Source organism: Phyllobates terribilis, unplaced genomic scaffold (genome assembly GCF_046119375.1).
Source record: "Phyllobates terribilis strain yellow unplaced genomic scaffold, ASM4611937v1 Scaffold_11__3_contigs__length_659146591, whole genome shotgun sequence".
Classification (NCBI taxonomy): Eukaryota; Metazoa; Chordata; class Amphibia; order Anura; family Dendrobatidae; genus Phyllobates; species Phyllobates terribilis.
In genome coordinates, this window is record NW_027362771.1 from 509,281,867 (window position 1) to 509,299,436 (window position 17,570).

At 42.7% G+C, this 17,570-nt stretch overlaps 1 protein-coding gene across 8 annotated transcripts in view; it reads right to left on the reverse strand.

The window, feature by feature from the left end:
- Window positions 1–17,570, reverse strand: part of GMCL1 (germ cell-less 1, spermatogenesis associated) — a 133,393-nt gene that overhangs the window by 46,791 nt on the left and 69,032 nt on the right. For 7 of the 8 annotated variants that reach the window (XM_073653600.1, XM_073653603.1, XM_073653601.1 and 4 more), the window contains 4 exons: window positions 13,858–13,923; window positions 8,705–8,789; window positions 6,604–6,694; window positions 5,907–6,050 (listed from right to left, as the gene is read on the reverse strand). In XM_073653600.1, coding sequence (XP_073509701.1) covers window positions 5,907–6,050; window positions 6,604–6,694; window positions 8,705–8,789; window positions 13,858–13,923 — 386 coding nt within the window. The remainder of the gene's footprint in view (window positions 1–5,906; window positions 6,051–6,603; window positions 6,695–8,704; window positions 8,790–13,857; window positions 13,924–17,570) is intronic. The other variant, XM_073653607.1, reaches the window with a different exon arrangement.

Below are 17,570 nucleotides of genomic sequence, written 5' to 3' on the forward strand. Positions count from 1 at the left end.
TCAGACCTCATCTGGAATACTGTGTACAGTTTTGGGCACCACATTTTAAAAAAGACATAGACAAACTGGAGCAAGTTCAGAGAAGAGCGACCAGAATGGTGACTGGTCTGCAAACCATGTCCTATGAGGAACGGTTGCAGGATTTGGGAATGTTTAGCTTGCAAAAAAGAAGACTGAGAGGAGACTTAATAGCTGTCTACAAATATGTCAAGGGCTGTCACATTGTAGAAGGATCATCTTTATTCTCATTTGCACAAGGAAAGACTAGAAGCAATGGGATGAAACTAAATGGGAGGAGACACAGATTAGATATTAGAAAAAACTTTTTGACAGTTAGGGTGATTAATGAGTGGAACAGGCTGCCACGAGAGGTGGTGAGTTCCCCTTCAATGGACGTCTTCAAACAGAGGCTGGACAGACATCTGTCTGAGATGATTTAGTGAATCCTGCTTTGAGCAGGGGGTTGGACCAGATGACCCAGGAGGTCCCTTCCAACTCTACCATTCTATGATTCTATGATTCTATGAATACTTTCACAAGACTCTGTAATTGAATGCGTTACTGCTGAAATGTTGGATCAGGATATAAAATCTAATAAAAGACTGAAGTTTTACAAGCAAAGAAGTGAAATTTCCTGATTTAGCACCTTTGTACAGCACATGAGAGGATGACTCCATACTAGTTTTTTATTTCATTTTTCACACATTAAATGCAGGTTGTACAATCAAACGGAAGCAGGGTGCAGGAACCCAACATCAGATAAAATTGACTAAAACAGGTGTCACAAATAATTCAGGGTTACGTGATAACACTATATCCAGGGACACTGGAATAAGCCGAGGCAGAAGTCATTGTCTGTGATATTAACTCATGAGGGTGAGGAAAAAGCCTGAAGATTGATGTTGCCTCCGGGCCTCACTTGTCAGGCAGACTTCTTGTGCTAATGCCAAGAGCGCATTAATGTGTGTTATTAGACCAAATGCTCATCCCTAATAAAGGGCACTAATTTCCTGAATGATAAATCGTCCTCTATAGCAATGTAGACATACAGGCTCCCACTACGTTACGGTCTGTGAAAGGACCGAGATCCACAGACATCTGCATGAGTCCTTAGGGACTGAATTCATAAACCAAATGTGCCACTAGCCACCCTCCACCACAGAACTAAACATTATTCCTTTTGCTAGAAACTACCACTAAGGGAAGCTCTTGTCATATATCTATCTATATAAATAAAAATGTAAATGTTCGTTTATTCAAAATCTTAAATCTCCGAAAACTCTTCACAGATTGCTTTGAAATTTTGACACAACGTTGCATTAAAATACACGCATGTTTTAATATACCTACTATGTTTTTATATACCAGCTGTTGGAAGTAACAGCAACAGCGAGAGGGGGGTGTTACAAGCTCAGTCCCAGGCCACCAGGCAGGCATTCTCCTTCCCTTAGTGACAGCTCATTCATAAACCCTTCTCCATGTCCTTCAATCGCCCCAGCCGCTGCCTGTGCTCTGCTCCTTTCGGGTCCCTCGTGGAGTTTGGGGTGGGTGGAAGGGGAATGACGAGACCATCTGTTTGAGGCTGAAAAACACTGCTGATCATCACCACCACCACCTGAGAGGCGGCCGTCGCTGCTCTCCGGCACCGCTGCTGTTGCGGCTTCTTCTCCGGCACGTGAGTCTTATTTCTGACTGCGCCACAACTAGCGGGGGAGGGAGGCTGCACGGAGAAGTAAGTGTGACCGGTCCAACGTCTTTCCAGCAATTGAGAATTATCAACGGTGTTACACATGTCACTTTCCGCAGTGCATGTCAAACTCTGAATTTATTGGGGAAAAACCGACACTAGGATGTATGCATTAATGATGCATGTAACACGTCACATCCAAATCAAATTCGTGCATTGTTTGCAATCATATTGACCGCCTGCTCTCCTTCATCTCCAATAGAGTTATGGGAGAAATATAAATCACACATGACTGAAGATATTTTCCGTCGAATACGCAAGGAAAATTCAAATATCAACATGGATATTACAGCAGAAATCTACAACGAAGCGTTGATACGGATTGAAGATTTGTGCTTAGAAATCATGAACAAAGTTCTCAATCAATTGGGAATGCCATCACTCAATCAATCTGCTGCTGCTTCGTTCACTGTAGAATTGCGTTGTGAACAAAATTACAACACGGGCGATCTTTTGTCATATGTGCAATCAAATATTCCTAAACTAACGCTTGAGCAAAAAGGCATTTACGATCAAACAATGCAGACTATTAATAACGGAGTTGGAGAAACCATCTTCTTAGCAGCGCCAGGAGGAACTGGTATAACTTTGGAATAGCTGCGACATTGCTACCAGGTGGAAGAACTGCTCATTCCGCTTTGAAATGGCCATTGAACATGCAATTCATTGAAACTCCCACGTGCAACATTTCCAAAGCATCCAGCATGGGAAAAGTATTACAGAAATGCAAACTTATTGTTTGGGATGAATGCACAATGGCGCACAAAAAAAAAATAAAAAAAATTGCTTAAGGCTCTTGATCGATCATTGCAAGATTTACGTGGAAACATCAGACCATTTGGGAACGCATTAATATTGCGTGCAGGAGATTTCAGGCAAACATTACCTGTAATTACTCGATCGACACCAGTGGATAAAATAAATGCTTGCCTGAAATACTCTACTTTGTGGCGACATGTTAAAGACGTTAAAATTAACTACAAATATGCATGTAAAGCTGCAAAAGGATCGATCAGCTGAAAAATTCTCACATCAATTGCTGGAAATTGGGAACGGAAAGGTGGGGGTTGATCTGCCCTCAGAACGAATTTCATTGCCTCAAACTTCTGAAATTTAGTGACGTCAAAAGAACAATTGGTTGAAAAAATATTTCCCAATATTCAAACCAATTATAAGAATCCCGATTGGCTGAGTGAACGAGATATTCTTGTGGCCAAGAACAAAGACGTCTACGAACTTTAATATTATTCAGTCTAATATTCAAAGCGAGGCAGTCACATAAAAGTCCGTCGACCCTGTTGTGGAAGCAGATGCAGCGGTTAATTATCCAACAGAATTTTTGAATTCACTCGATCTGCCAGGGATGCCACCGCACATACTGCAATTGAACATTGGCGTGCCAATTATCATGTTGCGAAATGTCAACCCGCCAAAGCTTTGCAACGGCACGCGGCTTGCAGTAAAACAATTAATGAGCAATGTCGTTGAAGTAACAATCTTGACAGGACCTTTCAAAGCTGAAGCTGTCCTCATTCCTCGCATTCCTATGATTCCAACAGATATGCCATTTCAATTTAAGAGATTGCAATTCCCAATTCGATTGGTGTTTGCAATCACCTCAACAAAGCTCAGGGCCAATCTTTAGAATTGTGCGGTTTAAATCTAGACACAGATTGCTTCTCATGTGGACAATTATATGTTGCGTGTTCTAGAGTCGGCAAACCAGACAATCTTTATATCTACACAGACAATGGAACAACAAAAAATATTGTATACCCACAAGCATTGTGAAATTAAATATTTTAGAAACGTGCGCTCACTCTTTTCCATTTAACCAAACAGCCACAGCAACGAGTGGCCGGGTACAGCTAGTTTGTCATATCTGTTATCTGTCATTATCCTGCCTGTGATTGTGCAACGACTACTAAAAAAGTCATCTCTATTGAACGGGACATGTTAGCCTACTATTAGGCCCTCTGATATTCAATATCACAATCAATATTTTCCTGAATATTGATTGTGATATAGAATAAAAGCTTGATTTAGGCAGTAGGTCATTTCCTGATGACACATTCCCTTTATGTCTTCCGCTTTTTTTGCGTTGGGTCGTGTTGCACTGGTATTGCTGTATAGCTATACATGTTGGGAAGACATCAAAGAGACAAAATGTAAAAAGTGGTAACATGATCATTATGTATGATGATTGCAGAATAGCACAATCTTCCCCCTAGGATGAAAAATTTATACAGGTTTCCAATCCACAAATCCAAAAGGCAAAATGTTAAAGTATCTGCTAAAATTGCTAAACTAAAAAAGGCAACAGTAACTGAACCGATGTAAAGTGGTGGGGGGCAATGATGTGAAAAAGTGAAGACACAAGAATATCTTCCCTACAAATGAGAGCAACATGAATACATACAGTATAGTGGGTGAAGTATTGAACACATCACCAATTTTCTAAGTAAATATATTTCTAAAGGTGCTATTGACATGAAATTCTCACCAGATGTCTATAACAGCCCATCCAATCAACACATATGAAGAAACCATAGATCTCTATACATTAAGTAATGTGTAATAATGAGCAATGACAAGGGAAACATATTGAACACGCTTACTGAAATTCCTTTGTTGGTGATGACGGCTTCAAGACGCCTCCTGTATGGAGAAACTAGTCGCAGGCATTGCTCAGGTGTGATTTTGGCACATTCTTCCCCAGAAACGCTCATCAAATCCTGAAGCTTCCGTGGGCTCCTTCTATGAACTCTGGGCTTTAGTTCATTCCATAAATTTTCTATTGGATTTAAGTCAGGTGATGGGATGGGCCATTCTAGCAGCTTTATTTTATTTCTCTGAAACCTGTTTAGGGCTTCCTTGGCTGTGTGATTGGGATCATTGTCTTGCTGAAATGTCCACCCTCCTTTCATCTTCATCCTTCTGGTAGATGGCAGCAGATTTTTTTTACCAAGAATGTCTCGGTACATTTGTCCATTCAGCTTTCCTTCAACTATATGAAGTTTTCCAGTGCCGTATACTGAAAAACAGCCCCACATTATGGGGCTCCAAACTTCACTGTTGGTATGGTGTTTTGGGATGATATGTAGTGCCTTTTGGCCTCCAAACATGGTGTGTATTATGGAATCCAAAGCACTCAATTTAGTTCTCATTTGACCAACTATATTATTATTATAATAATAATAATAATAAATTCTCCCAGTATTTCACAGGCTTGTCTAAATGTTGTTGAGCAAACTGTGCATACAGGCCATGAAGGTTGACTGCATTACTTACTGATTTCTTTGAAACAACTGTACCTGCTGATTCCAGGTCTTTCTGTAGCTCTTCAAAGGTTGTCTCTTTCTGTAGCTCTTGAACCACTCTTCTGATAATTCTCTGTCAGAAATCCTGTAGGGAGAACCTGGTCGTGGCCGTTTTATGGGGAAATTATGTTCTTTCCCCCTCTGGATTATGGCCCCAACAGTGCTCGCTGGAACCTTCAGTAGTTTAGAAATTCTTCTGTAACAAATGCCATCAGTATAATTTGCAATAAGGTTGCGAAAGTCTTGAGACGGCTCAATGGTTTTACCCATCATGAGATGTTTCTTGTGTGGATCCTTGGTGATGAGACACCTTTTAACAGGTCATCAGTTGTACCAGCTGATATACTACACTAAGTGGCAGGATTGCTTTCTAAGTACTGATAGATTTCAGCTGGTGTCATGACTTTCCGTGGCTTTTTGCACCTCTCTTTTTTCATGTGTTCAAGACTTTTTCCCTGTGTCGTTTCTCATTATTATTACACATAATTTATGGACAGCTATGGTTTGATTTCTTTGCCTATGTGGATTGGGGGGATTGTTACCGACATCTGGTGGGAATTTCATGTTAATAGCAACCTTTAGAAATATATTTACTTAGAAAATTGGTGAAGTGATCAATACTTATTTCACCTGCTATACAGGGCTGTGTTCATCAGTCACTTCATAGCGGTCCTGAATAAAGTAGCCTCAGGTATAATGTGAGGGTATAATGGGCAATATGTGATCTAGGAAGCCACACATCACCCTTGTACATAGATCAGTGACATTTTATTTTCACACACTTCCATTACAGTAAATCTGTATTGCAGGAGAGCGACACTAGCTACAATTATTATTACCTGAGGGTATCAGAGCATCGCGTTCAATGATCCTGGCTGATGCCAAGTCACTGATGATATACTGCATTCGCAGGAGCTTGAAAACTGGCACAAATGGGTAGCCATGATCAGTTTCTAGAAAAGTGATGTCAGTATCTTCTAATTCTAAAGAAAGCCGAAGACGAGAGAGAGAAAGCACAGGCAGGGTCACAAAAATATCCTTACAATAATGATAGCCAGCAGGTCCATGAGATACCCACACAGCCTAAATACTTAGCATACTTAGAGTAGGGACACATGTAAAAGCCAGGGCTTGTGGTTGTTGGGGCGTGGTGCTCAGGATTATCTGGGGGGCCTTCAGGCTGCTCTGTATTATTATCCCATGAGCATCACTATTACGCCCATCACTAAATAAATGATATATATTATATATATGTATATATTTTTATCACAAAAGCAGGAGTTATATAAGAGAAAAAATTGGCCATTTTGTCAAGGTGACAGAACCTTTTTAATGCCCATGAGGTTATGCAGGCGAAACATCTTTTTACTCGCGTAACCCTGTTCCTAACAATACTCAAAGTGCGCTGATTTTTGGCAAAACTCCACTGTGACCACTGTATATGTCTGTACCCCAACCGGGGAACCCACATGTTAATATGCCAATCATACACTTTCATAAGGTTTCTTTCGGTCTAAACTGACCCAATTTACTAACCTTTCCTGCGTTTGGAGAACCAGACATCTGCTTCAGTTAGGAGCTGTTTTAAAGACCCGTTCCAAGAAGGCACTAGCTGCAGGAACATCCACTGTTGGAAATTGAGGCAAGTCAATTTACAGCTGAAAACAAAGCCAGAACCTAAATAAAGTCTAAACCTATTACATTTTGTTACAGAATACAAACTGCTCAGCACAAGCCTTAAAGTGGTTTTCCATTACAATTTGCGATTTGCGTACATGTGGTCATGTGCCAACTAGACATGCGTGCCCTCCTTAATGCAATTGCATTGAGCAAGGCTGGACAAGTCTAGTTGGAATGTGGCCGGAAAATCGCATACTTGTGGTCACATGACCGCCGGCTCCCAGCATCGGCACTGGAGAACCCTCGCAGCGCGCATGCTGTGAGGAATCAGAAGTCTGCAGTCACTTAGAGTGACTGCAGACTAGTAAGGGAAGGCCGGACTGCCCCTTTAAGTTTAGTAAACTATCATAAAAATGCTAAGTAACACAGCAAGTTGTGAAGCCTTGCGGACCATCTCCTGATAATCGAGTCCATGCAGTGAGGACATACTTGGGTAGACCGAGAATGGGCAAGTATTTACAGCAAGATCTAACCCCTGAAAAGTGTTATTCATCTCCCCACTACAGGATTAGATGCTCAATGTATCGGGTTTTTAGGCTTACAGATTTCTACACTGCCTTGCCCAGTCACTCATATCAATGGAACAGCAGCTGCAGTATTGAATTGTATGGGGGTGGAAGAAATGAAAAATGCCAGTTATAAAACCATGCCTGCGCTTCCTCTTGCATCATTTGTAACCACTTGTGGCCACATTTCGGTACAGAGACATCTTAGGGCTATACTGACGAGTACACCTTAGTGCCCTGGTCACGTCCCGTCGCAATTAGAATGATTGTCAGCACAGGGACAAGGGTAGTGAGGACATTTCTTCAGTTATTTCAGGTCAGAGCTTCCTCTCAAAATAAAAAAAATATTCACTTAATGTTCATGTAATCAATACTGTGCGTTCTGCACTTTACCAAGTAGTGTAAGTGGATCTCCAGTATGCTCTCGCACTTGAGTTTCCAATGCTGCGCAGCAGTGTACAGACCGTGCTTTGTGATGTGATTTCTATTAAAGTATGAAAGATACCAAAAGATAATGTATAGCAAATCATATAGAAATCCGTGAGCACTTCTAATACTAGGCAGCACCCCCTCCATGGATGGTCGGTGTGTGAGTGGTGGTTCAGCAGTATTTTATACCTGTGCGGCCCCTGCCTTTATCATGGGGCTGCTGCATCCTGCAGTGCATTGGTACTGTGACCTGGAGCTGCCTTTTTCTGTAATATTTTCAGGTAGTAATAGAAAGCACAAAGCTGATGTGGAACTCTGATTGTAGAAAAAAAACCTTCACTTTATAATAATTCTTTAAAATGAACCTGTCACACCCAGAAATGCTATTTATTTATAGATATGGGGTTAACTTGCAAGTAAACACCTCCAAACTTCTTCCTTTGGGGTATGCTGAAAGTAAAAGCCTACCAGAACAAGCCTCCCATATGTTTGCCGTTACGTTCAGGAACGTGGAAAGCTGCATCAAAATGTGTCTGGCAGAAATCAGAGAAGACTTGCAGCATCACATGTAATGCAACCGATTACACATACGTCAAGGTAAGTAGCGGATTTTTGGGCTCAGATTGCTTCATCTTAGTGGGCGTTACAAGAGAAGATTCAGGGCCTTTTTCGAATGAACCAAGGTAAAAAAAAAACTTCTGATATGTTGAAACAAAACCCAACCTATTACCTTATAAAACAGCATGGTGACCGTCATCTCTACTGGACCATAACAAATGATAAATCCATACAGAATAACAAATCTATCACGTTTGTCATGTTTTAGCATTTATTTTTTTTACTGGATTGTATAGTACAGCAAACTAAGCTATTCTGACAAAGTTCAAGGTAAACCTGATGAAAAAGGAACACGGCACGTGTGAAGGCAGTCTGACAGCTCATTCTGAAAAACATTCACATTAACAAGCCAAAAAAACACATCAAACACTGATAAGAACATGCCAACAGACAGCTTTCCTTACCTTTTTTAAAGCCGTGTACACATCCATCTCTACCTGCATGACAAGTAGATCCGGTGAACAGATGAGCTGTTTCATCATATTGATACTGCAAATGCACAAATTGACAAAATCAAATATGTTGCGTAAGAAAGTGAGTGTCATTATGGTGTTTTCACACAAAGCAGGCGATTTAGAGCGACTAAACTGTCCCAGCGAAGATCTGAAAGGGTGCGCCTTACACCAGCATGCTGACTGCTTCCCATAGAAACAGTCTCTGGATTGGTGTCTCACATGTTGGATGGATTCTGAGTTACGACCTGTGTGCAGAAGGCTGTACTCAAGTGGTTACAGGGGAACATGTCCCTGCCCGAAATCACAAGTGAACAAGGCGTAAGATGAGACACACAGACCACTTCCATTTAGGTTTCCAAGATATTAATGGTTAGGACTATGTGGTAGGTGGTCACTGAGTGTTGGGGATGCAGCTTCGATGAGGTTGAAAATTGGTTTAATATGTGGCTTTACAACAAGTCGTCAAAGTTTTTATAGAGTTCATTAGCATTCAATTTTGCAGGTACACTGAGGTTGGCTCTGTTGCCGATTACCTACAACATCATGTGTCCTTTAATGTGAAAGTGTCACCAATTTGCAATAAATGGACTTGTCAGAATCTTGGCTACCTGGTGGCCACTAAATATGGCCATACCCTACGAAACAATGATGCGGTTATAATAATATTGCGGTCTTAAGTTGAGATGACCAAATTGATTTGCAAGCCCCTGGTCAAGCAGGCCCATCAGTGGTCCATGGCTGCCGGTTGGGAGCCCTGTGAAGCGCCCCCTACCTGCCGGAATTCCCAATGCTTCTCCGGATTTGTTGGCCATGTGTTCTTTTAAAGCAGAAGAGGTTGCTTATGTAGGAGGCAGTTTTCAGGGCTTTCGTCCGGTGACCACCGACTACTAGTCCATGATTGCTGGACCAGGGCTTTGTGAATCGCTACTCGCCTCTATTCATATTGGTTTGGGGGCTTTATAGAGTATTGCAGACCCTCCATTTTGCAAAAGGAAGACTCCCAGCTTATTGAAACCAGCTGTTTCATCTTATGACTTGTCAGATAATTGAGTGTTGATCAATAAAGGGGCTAGGCTCACTATAATAAGAGAACTGAGAACATCACGAGCCATATAATACTGTAGGCAGCTCATCAGGTGCAGATTGTATACAGTCAATGGACGCTTCCATTCACTGACATCAAGCAAAGGCTTGAGAACTGAAGATCGCACCGGGGAAGATGTAATAAGTGAAATGGACCAGAAAGCTGGCCCTTTTCGTCAGAGATACCAATAGTAGAGCACTCTGCCATTACAGTCCCATTGACGAATAAACGATAGTCGGCATGCGGGACCATCAAGCTATTCAAACAGGACACACAAGAGCCCCGTTCAGGAATCGGTGTGGTTCAGCAATTAGCAGATTAACACCTACCCTGTGGAATAACTTGCTTTAAGGGCAGGAGCAGACGATCACATTTTGAGTCCATGTGCGATCCGACAAGACATTGGATCACACTTGGACCAAGGTTATTCTATGGGGCAGCCCACATGTCAGATTTTCCCCTTGACCAAGCCTGTCCAAGGAAAAAATGTCGCTGCCTGCCCAAGTTTGATATTCGGATCGCACTCGGCCATGCAAGTCAATGAGTGTGCGGGAAACATCAGACTGTACTCGGATGACATCTGGACGGACACAATGGTGAAGACGGAGAATTTTTTTTTCTTCATCTTCTCCTCATCTAAGAGAATCGGATCACACTATGCTCACACTCTGGTTAAACTCTTATCGGAGTGTTATTTGCTCAATTGACCAGATTTTCTCGGATGATAAAACAAAGTCATCTGTGCCTGCCCTTATGGTCAGCAGGTCTATCACCAGATTTTATTATACAAACTACATACATTATTATATAGATTTCTTAGACCTTCTGAGGCAAAAATTATTCAGGCTTTCCAACATGAATTTTGAAAGCAAGTACAGCAGGCTCATCAGATTTAAGATCCATTTAACAATGTTAGCAGCTTGTATTCTGAAATCTTGTGACAGATCTGCTTTAAGATCAATCAGAAGCACTAAAATAAGGTCTCAGCGTAAATCATGTGCAAAAGTGCAGTCTAAAACCCTAATGGAGATTATGTTGAAAGGTCCATGAATAAACAAACATTCTGATAAGAGTGCAGGCATCAGGCTTGTATTCCACCCAAATGGCCACATTAAGAGACTAGAAGTTTACTATATGCTGAAATACACAATGGGAACGGACTGTGATAGACACATCAGTGCAAACAGCTTCCATTTAGTGTTAATAATTCACACATTTCTTATAAACACATAATATTTTATCATAACATTCGAACCGGGAGATACATCGCGCTCTGTAGGTAAAAAATAAGTATTTGTCCTTCAGTGCAGCGACATAAAACAAATCATTAAAATGTATTTCCACCAAAAACACACAACTCTAACACAAGCCCTCGAGTTGTTCTCGTACTTCAATTCCTTAGGAATTCTGTTCAGCCGTTTCTTGTCTTTTTCCTAAACTCCTGAATGACCATGTCTAGAAATGCCGTGAGTGACAAGCCAGGTATCAATGTATCACCAAGCAATCAATCCTTCCCAGGAAGTACACCTAATAGATAATAATCCCGATAGGAGCTAGAAACCTGAAAATTACTGTTGTCATTTTTATAAAAAAAAAAGCACAGAAGAAAAAACAGCTGAACAACTTAAGGTCTTACATTTACTGCCAGTGCTCAACACAAAAAATAATTGACTAGAAGCCAGAAATAAACATATACTGTGGATATAAAAATGCAAGGCTTTTGTCATGTAAAAAAAAATCATACCAAAAGGAAAATAAGTTCACGTCTTTTTTCACATTTAATGTCACCGATAATCTTTACAATTCAATTAAAAAATACACTAAATAAAATGAAATCTTTTCGGAGGGAGAAAAAAAAATAAAAAACAAAAATAATGTGGTTGCATAAGTATACACACCCTTAAACTAAGAATTTATGACAGCATTGTTTTTTTGGGTAGGAGTCTATAAGCATGGCACATCTAGAATTGGCAATCTTTGCTCACTCTTCCTTGCAGTAGCACTTCATATAAGGAGATTCCCTCTCAATCTGACAATGTACAGCACCCTCTTCAAGTCAACCCACAGATTTTTAATTGGTGCAAAATCGATTGATATTTGGAACTGTTCATAATTCCTTCTACCTTGACTAAAGCCCTAGTTCCAGCTGCCGAAAAAAGCCCCAAAGAAGAATGCTGCCTCCACCTTGCTTCACTGCGAGTATGGTGTTCATTTTGGTGATGAGCAATGATGGCTTTGCGCCAAACATACTTTTTGGAATTATAACAAGAAGTTCATGCTTGGTCTTATCAGACCATAACACGTTTTTTCACATGCTTCTGTCAGAATTGATGTAGGTGTTTGAGTTCCGCTCGTCTTTAATAGCCGGGCTTGGATGTTTTTCTTTGTAAGAAAAGCTTCCATCTTGCCACCCCTACCTCACAGGCCAGACAAATGAAAAATATGGGAGGTTTTTGTCACATGCAGAATACAAACGGTACTTGCCAGAAATTCATGCAGCTCCTGTAATAGTGCTGCAGGCCTCATGGTAGTCGCCTGGACCAATTTTCTGCTCGTTAATTTTTGAGAGACGTCTAGTACTAGGCAATGTCACTGTGGTGCCAACCTTAAATCATTTCTTGATGATAGTCTTCACAGTGGTCCTTGGAATATCTAATGCCTTGGAAATGTTTTTGTACCCTTTTCCTGACTGATCACTTTCAAAAATAAGATCCCTTTGCTGTGTTATAAGCCGTTTTTTGGCTTTTGCTGTAAAATGCAATGAACAAAAATGACAAGTCCTACTAGAACAGCTAAACTTTATACGGGCTTAGTCAGAATTACTGTAAATGATTGGCTGATTCTGAACACAACCACATCCCCAATTATAAGAGGGTGTTCATATTTATAACAAAGCTAAAATAATGTGCTTGCATTTTTGTTTTCCCCCTTCAAAAGGATTTCTCAAAGGATTTGTACAGATTATCGGTGACATTAAATATGGAAAAAGTTCTGAAATGATTCTTTTTGGTATGATTTTTAACATGACAAAAACTTGGCATTTTAACTGAGATGTGAAGACTTTTTCTATCCACTGTTTAATTAATGTCCCATTAAGAAGGACTTGCAGTGCCTTACATCTTTCTCCTCCTAATTCAATATTGTCTACTTCTTACACCGGAACATATCAGAGGAGGAGCGTAGTCAGAACAGTTCTCATGTGAGCTGTAGTCCAGGCAGTCAATCTCCTAGTGATAAAACCTTCATTGTAAGTAACCAACAGCACACAGCCTAATAAATTACACATCTTTGAGTCCGTGTCTCACCTGCTACCTCATGCTGTCGTCATATTACATAGCAAAAATCTACTATCAGTTTCCCTCTAAGGCCCTTTAAGATTAGCTGAGCGCTTGTATAAACGCTTGCTCCCGATTATCTGGCATAAAATGGTGTAAAACAGCCAATGAATGATGCATGTTGATCAGGTTAATAGAATTGTATGCTGTTGTAAAATAATTGTTCTCGCCAGCACATCACCCCGTGTAAACAGCAGGCGTGCTGCCAATAACAAGTTCTGTATATGGGGGCAGAACAAACATTTTAGCGATAGGCAGATGAGCATTGTAGGTCCAGAACAGGAGAGTAGGTGAGCGGTGCTGGTGACGGACCCGATATCGGCATGTGTAAATGCGCCATTTCTCTATACTGGCGAGGAGCAAATACTGCTGTCTACAGATGACCTGGAAGTGGATCGGTGATGTATGGAGAAGTCCAAGATGACCATATATTTCGAAAGATATTAAAAACGTTGTACACCAGAACCACTCAAGATGATAAAGGTTACACAACTGCAATAGTCGCACTACATTAACCAGTGTTATTTTAATGAATGTTTCAGACCTGCGATGGAGCCTGAAAATAAGCTATTCCATTTGTATAATGATGCAGATTTCAGATCTATCTCCAGAAAGTACAAAGATGTGGAAGGAAAAAAAAAAGTTATGTTTTAATGTCCTCATCCTGTATGTTTATTACTTACCCGAGCTCTTTGAACAGATCCACACTTTGATGGGTCATTAAGTTATTTAGAAGCCATTCAAGGCACCTGCAAGAAGATACAAAGTACGTGAGGCATAATCAGTGTGAGCAGGGCAGGTTCTCAGAGACGTCTGCAGACCGCGGCTCACCGACTCATTACACAGCTTCCCAAGCGAGAAAAGAAAAAGTGACCTACAGACATAGCAGCAAAGGTGGAAAACAGCGGAAAAACTCAAGAGCCAGCACAGTGAAGTGGAAGGAAAGGGCAGGAGGTAGTGCGGAGAAGACGAAGCAATGAGCACTCAGGCGCTCGCCCGCATGGTTAGGACATAACATGCTTGTCTGTCAATCGCTGCGGAGGCCAGAAAAGTCAAGAGGGAACGCCATCTGTGTCTACACAGAGGAGATGATGCGCAGAGAGGTAAAAACACTCCGTGTCTTAGGAACATGACTTCCAGAAAGGAAAGTTTTTCATTATTGCATCCACAGAGAAAAACAAGTACATTTAACCTGGCTCCCTAGGACAATGGGAGAGTGATGGTGCCAAAAACTGCAAACCCAATGCAAAATGAAAACCCCTAAATTCTGCAACACTATAATCTACAGACTGCAACCAATCGGGATATCCATGGAATTGCTGTCAGCTGTTTCTAGCAGAACAACCCATTGATTTGAATGTATTCGATGCAATGCTTAACTTCACCTGTGGAGGAGCTGCAGGGAAAAGCTTCCTCTCAGATTGCTACCAATTCACTAGGGGTCTTTTCAGGAGGACACTTTGTGATCCTCCTGGAACAAGTAGCTCCACTAAAATCAAGTAGACTTCGCCAAAGGTGCACAGTCAGTTTAATATTGAGAGAAGGATCAGCTCTCTTATGCCACGTGCACAAGTTGAGTGTTTAGTGAGTTTTTTACCTCAGTATTTGTAAGCCAAAACCAAGAAAAATACAGAAGTGGTGACGTGTTTCTATTATACTTTTCACCTAATTGTTCCATTCCTGGTTTTAGCTTACAAATACGAAGGTAAAATACAAACCGAATACTGAATGTGTGAACGTGGCCTAACAGTAATTTTACTTCAATGGAACATTACAAGTAACAAATAAGCTAAAGGGAGTCTGTCAAGACAAAAATCTGTACTGAATGAAGCACATCAGCGGGTAGGGCACGTTGCCATAAGAATTGTACCAGTATTGTGGAAACCTGTGGTCTGATTTTCCCGCCCAAAAAACCTTTTCTTTATCTAATAAGGCAATTAGCTGTTTGGTGCACTGTAGGCAGTCTCATGCAGTTCCTTAGTCATTCGGCCTGACCACCATTATTGACTAAAAAAAACAGAAGATGGGGCACTCCATGTGTAAAATCGGTGGGGTAAAACTGAGAATTAGGGACTCAAGGGAGCTGCACATCTGAGGAAGGAATCAGAACTCCAAAATGCGTTGTCAAAGTCCTTTTTCCAATCCCCTTGCTTCTTCCTGATTTGGCAGTGCCCGAATAAACACTGCATCTTCCAGTTGTCTCTTCCACCATTATTGACTGACAGAACTGGCTAGCCTAAAATCCTGAGCATGCACATATGCCTCGCCTGTTGGTGCATGCAAAGCTGGGATGAGCTGGGCAGGCAGAATGACAGAGGAACAGCATCAGACCGCCCACAGTGCTTTAAGTAGATACTTAGCATATCAGATAGAAGATAGTTTTCTGGTAAAACAAAACACAGATTTTGACAATACATATATGATTGTTCTCAGGACCAGCTGGCCTACATGCTCATGTGCTTCGTTCAGATTTTTGTCCTGATAAGACTCCCTTCAAAGTGACCATACTGGGGGGCGTGGCCTGGAGCTCATGGAGAGAGGACGTGTGTAGCTGAAGCTCTTGCCATCCAGCCTTAAACCTACAGGATTTGACCCCTTATAGGGGTTTGGTTCCCACCACAACGACAGATCATCGTCTGGGATGTCCTCCTGATCCCTTTGGATCCTTTGGATACCACTTATATCCTGATTTAACCCGCCGCATCCCATCCGCAGTTGTAACAGTAGCCCTGCTGCTGTCGAACCATTACCTCATTGCCCTTAATATACTGAAGGATTACTGTTATCCATTATACTATCTCCATTATCCTGGAAGCCTCCTAACACCTGGAAGATACCGGAGTTACACAGATTGGGCCGCCCGCCATTTGAAGCGATTATCCAGAGCCTGGAGTGAAGATCACAAAATGGCGGCGGCGATTTACCTCAGCACTACACTGCTGTGATTCTGACAGGAGTCTGTCAAATAATCTCTGAACTGGACTCTGGAAAATTCTTATTTCACGGATTTTATGCATTTATATATCTGCTGAACTTCTACTCTAAAACCACTGAAAAAGGAATCTGGACTCCTCAACCCTTATGTAACGGGTCTGGGAGGCGGAACCTCTGGGCTACTATACAAGGGAGCGGTCCTTGTAAGGGAGCGGGTGGCGACCAGGCAGGCAGTCACAGCAGGTGACCGGGACAGTCTCTGGGTGTACGGGCAGGAGGTCACGGCAAGTGATCAGGGCAGTCTCTGGAAGAACGGGCTGGAGGTCACGGCAAGTGACCGGGGCAGTCTCTGGAAGAACGGGCTGGAGGTCACGGCAAGTGACCGGGGAAGTCTCTAGGTAAAGGGTAGGTACGACCTGTGATGGCTGAACCTCCAGGTAGGCTAGCAAGGCAGATGGAGGATGTGTGCTCCCAGGTGAGCAAGCGAGAGTCTCTGGAATAGCAGGTGGTCACAACACGTGACGGCGGAGCCTCCAGGTAGGCAAGCAGGCAGGTAGCGGAGAAGCGCTCCCAGGTGAGCGGGCAAGAGTCTGGAATAGCTGGTGGTCACAGCACGTGACAGCGGAGCCTCCGGGCAGGCAAGCAGGCAGGTAGCGGAGAAGCGCTCCCAGGTGAGCGGGCAAGCTGGTCCATAGACAGACTGACCGGAGTTGTAAGGCAGACCGTCGGACCTCAGGCAAGCAGGCAGGTAGCTGATGTGCGCTCCCAGGTGAGCGGGCAAGTTGGTCCTTAGACAGACTGACCGGAGTTGTAAGGCAGACCGTCGGACCTCAGGCAGGCAGGCAGGTAACAGGAAATCAGGCAGGATTAGGACAGCAAGCTGGCAGGAATCTGGCAGGTAACTGGCAACGGGACCTGAGGGCTGAAGCAGAGTAGAACGGTGCAACAACATTGCTCGGGCACCTCCATTTTGGAGGAGGTGCCTTATATATGGTAAAGTCCTCCGGCCATTGGCCGGGGACTCCTTAGGACGGCGCGCGCGGCCCCTTTAAGAGGGAGGGCGCGCGCGCGCGCCCTAAGCACAGTGGCCGGGAAGGAGCGCGCGCTGCCAGCAGAGCGGGAGAGGGACGCCGGGCACGGAGCAGAGCGGTGAGGGGAACAGCGTCCCTGCCTAGCAGAGGGCAGGAACGCTGGCACTACCGTACCCCCCCCCCTTTAGGCCCCCCCTTTTTTAGGCCAGATAGAAATTTAGCTAGGATGAGAGGGGCATGGATGTTCTCCCGGGGCTCCCACGTTCTCTCCTCAGGACCAAACCCCTTCCAATCTACCAGAAAAAAGGTCTTTCCTCTTACCCTTTTGGTGGCAAGAATGTTCTCTACCTCAAACTCGTCCTCAGCAGAAACCGGAGCAGGAGGCGTACCTGTAGACTTGGAAAAAGAGTTAAGCACCACGGGTTTGAGGA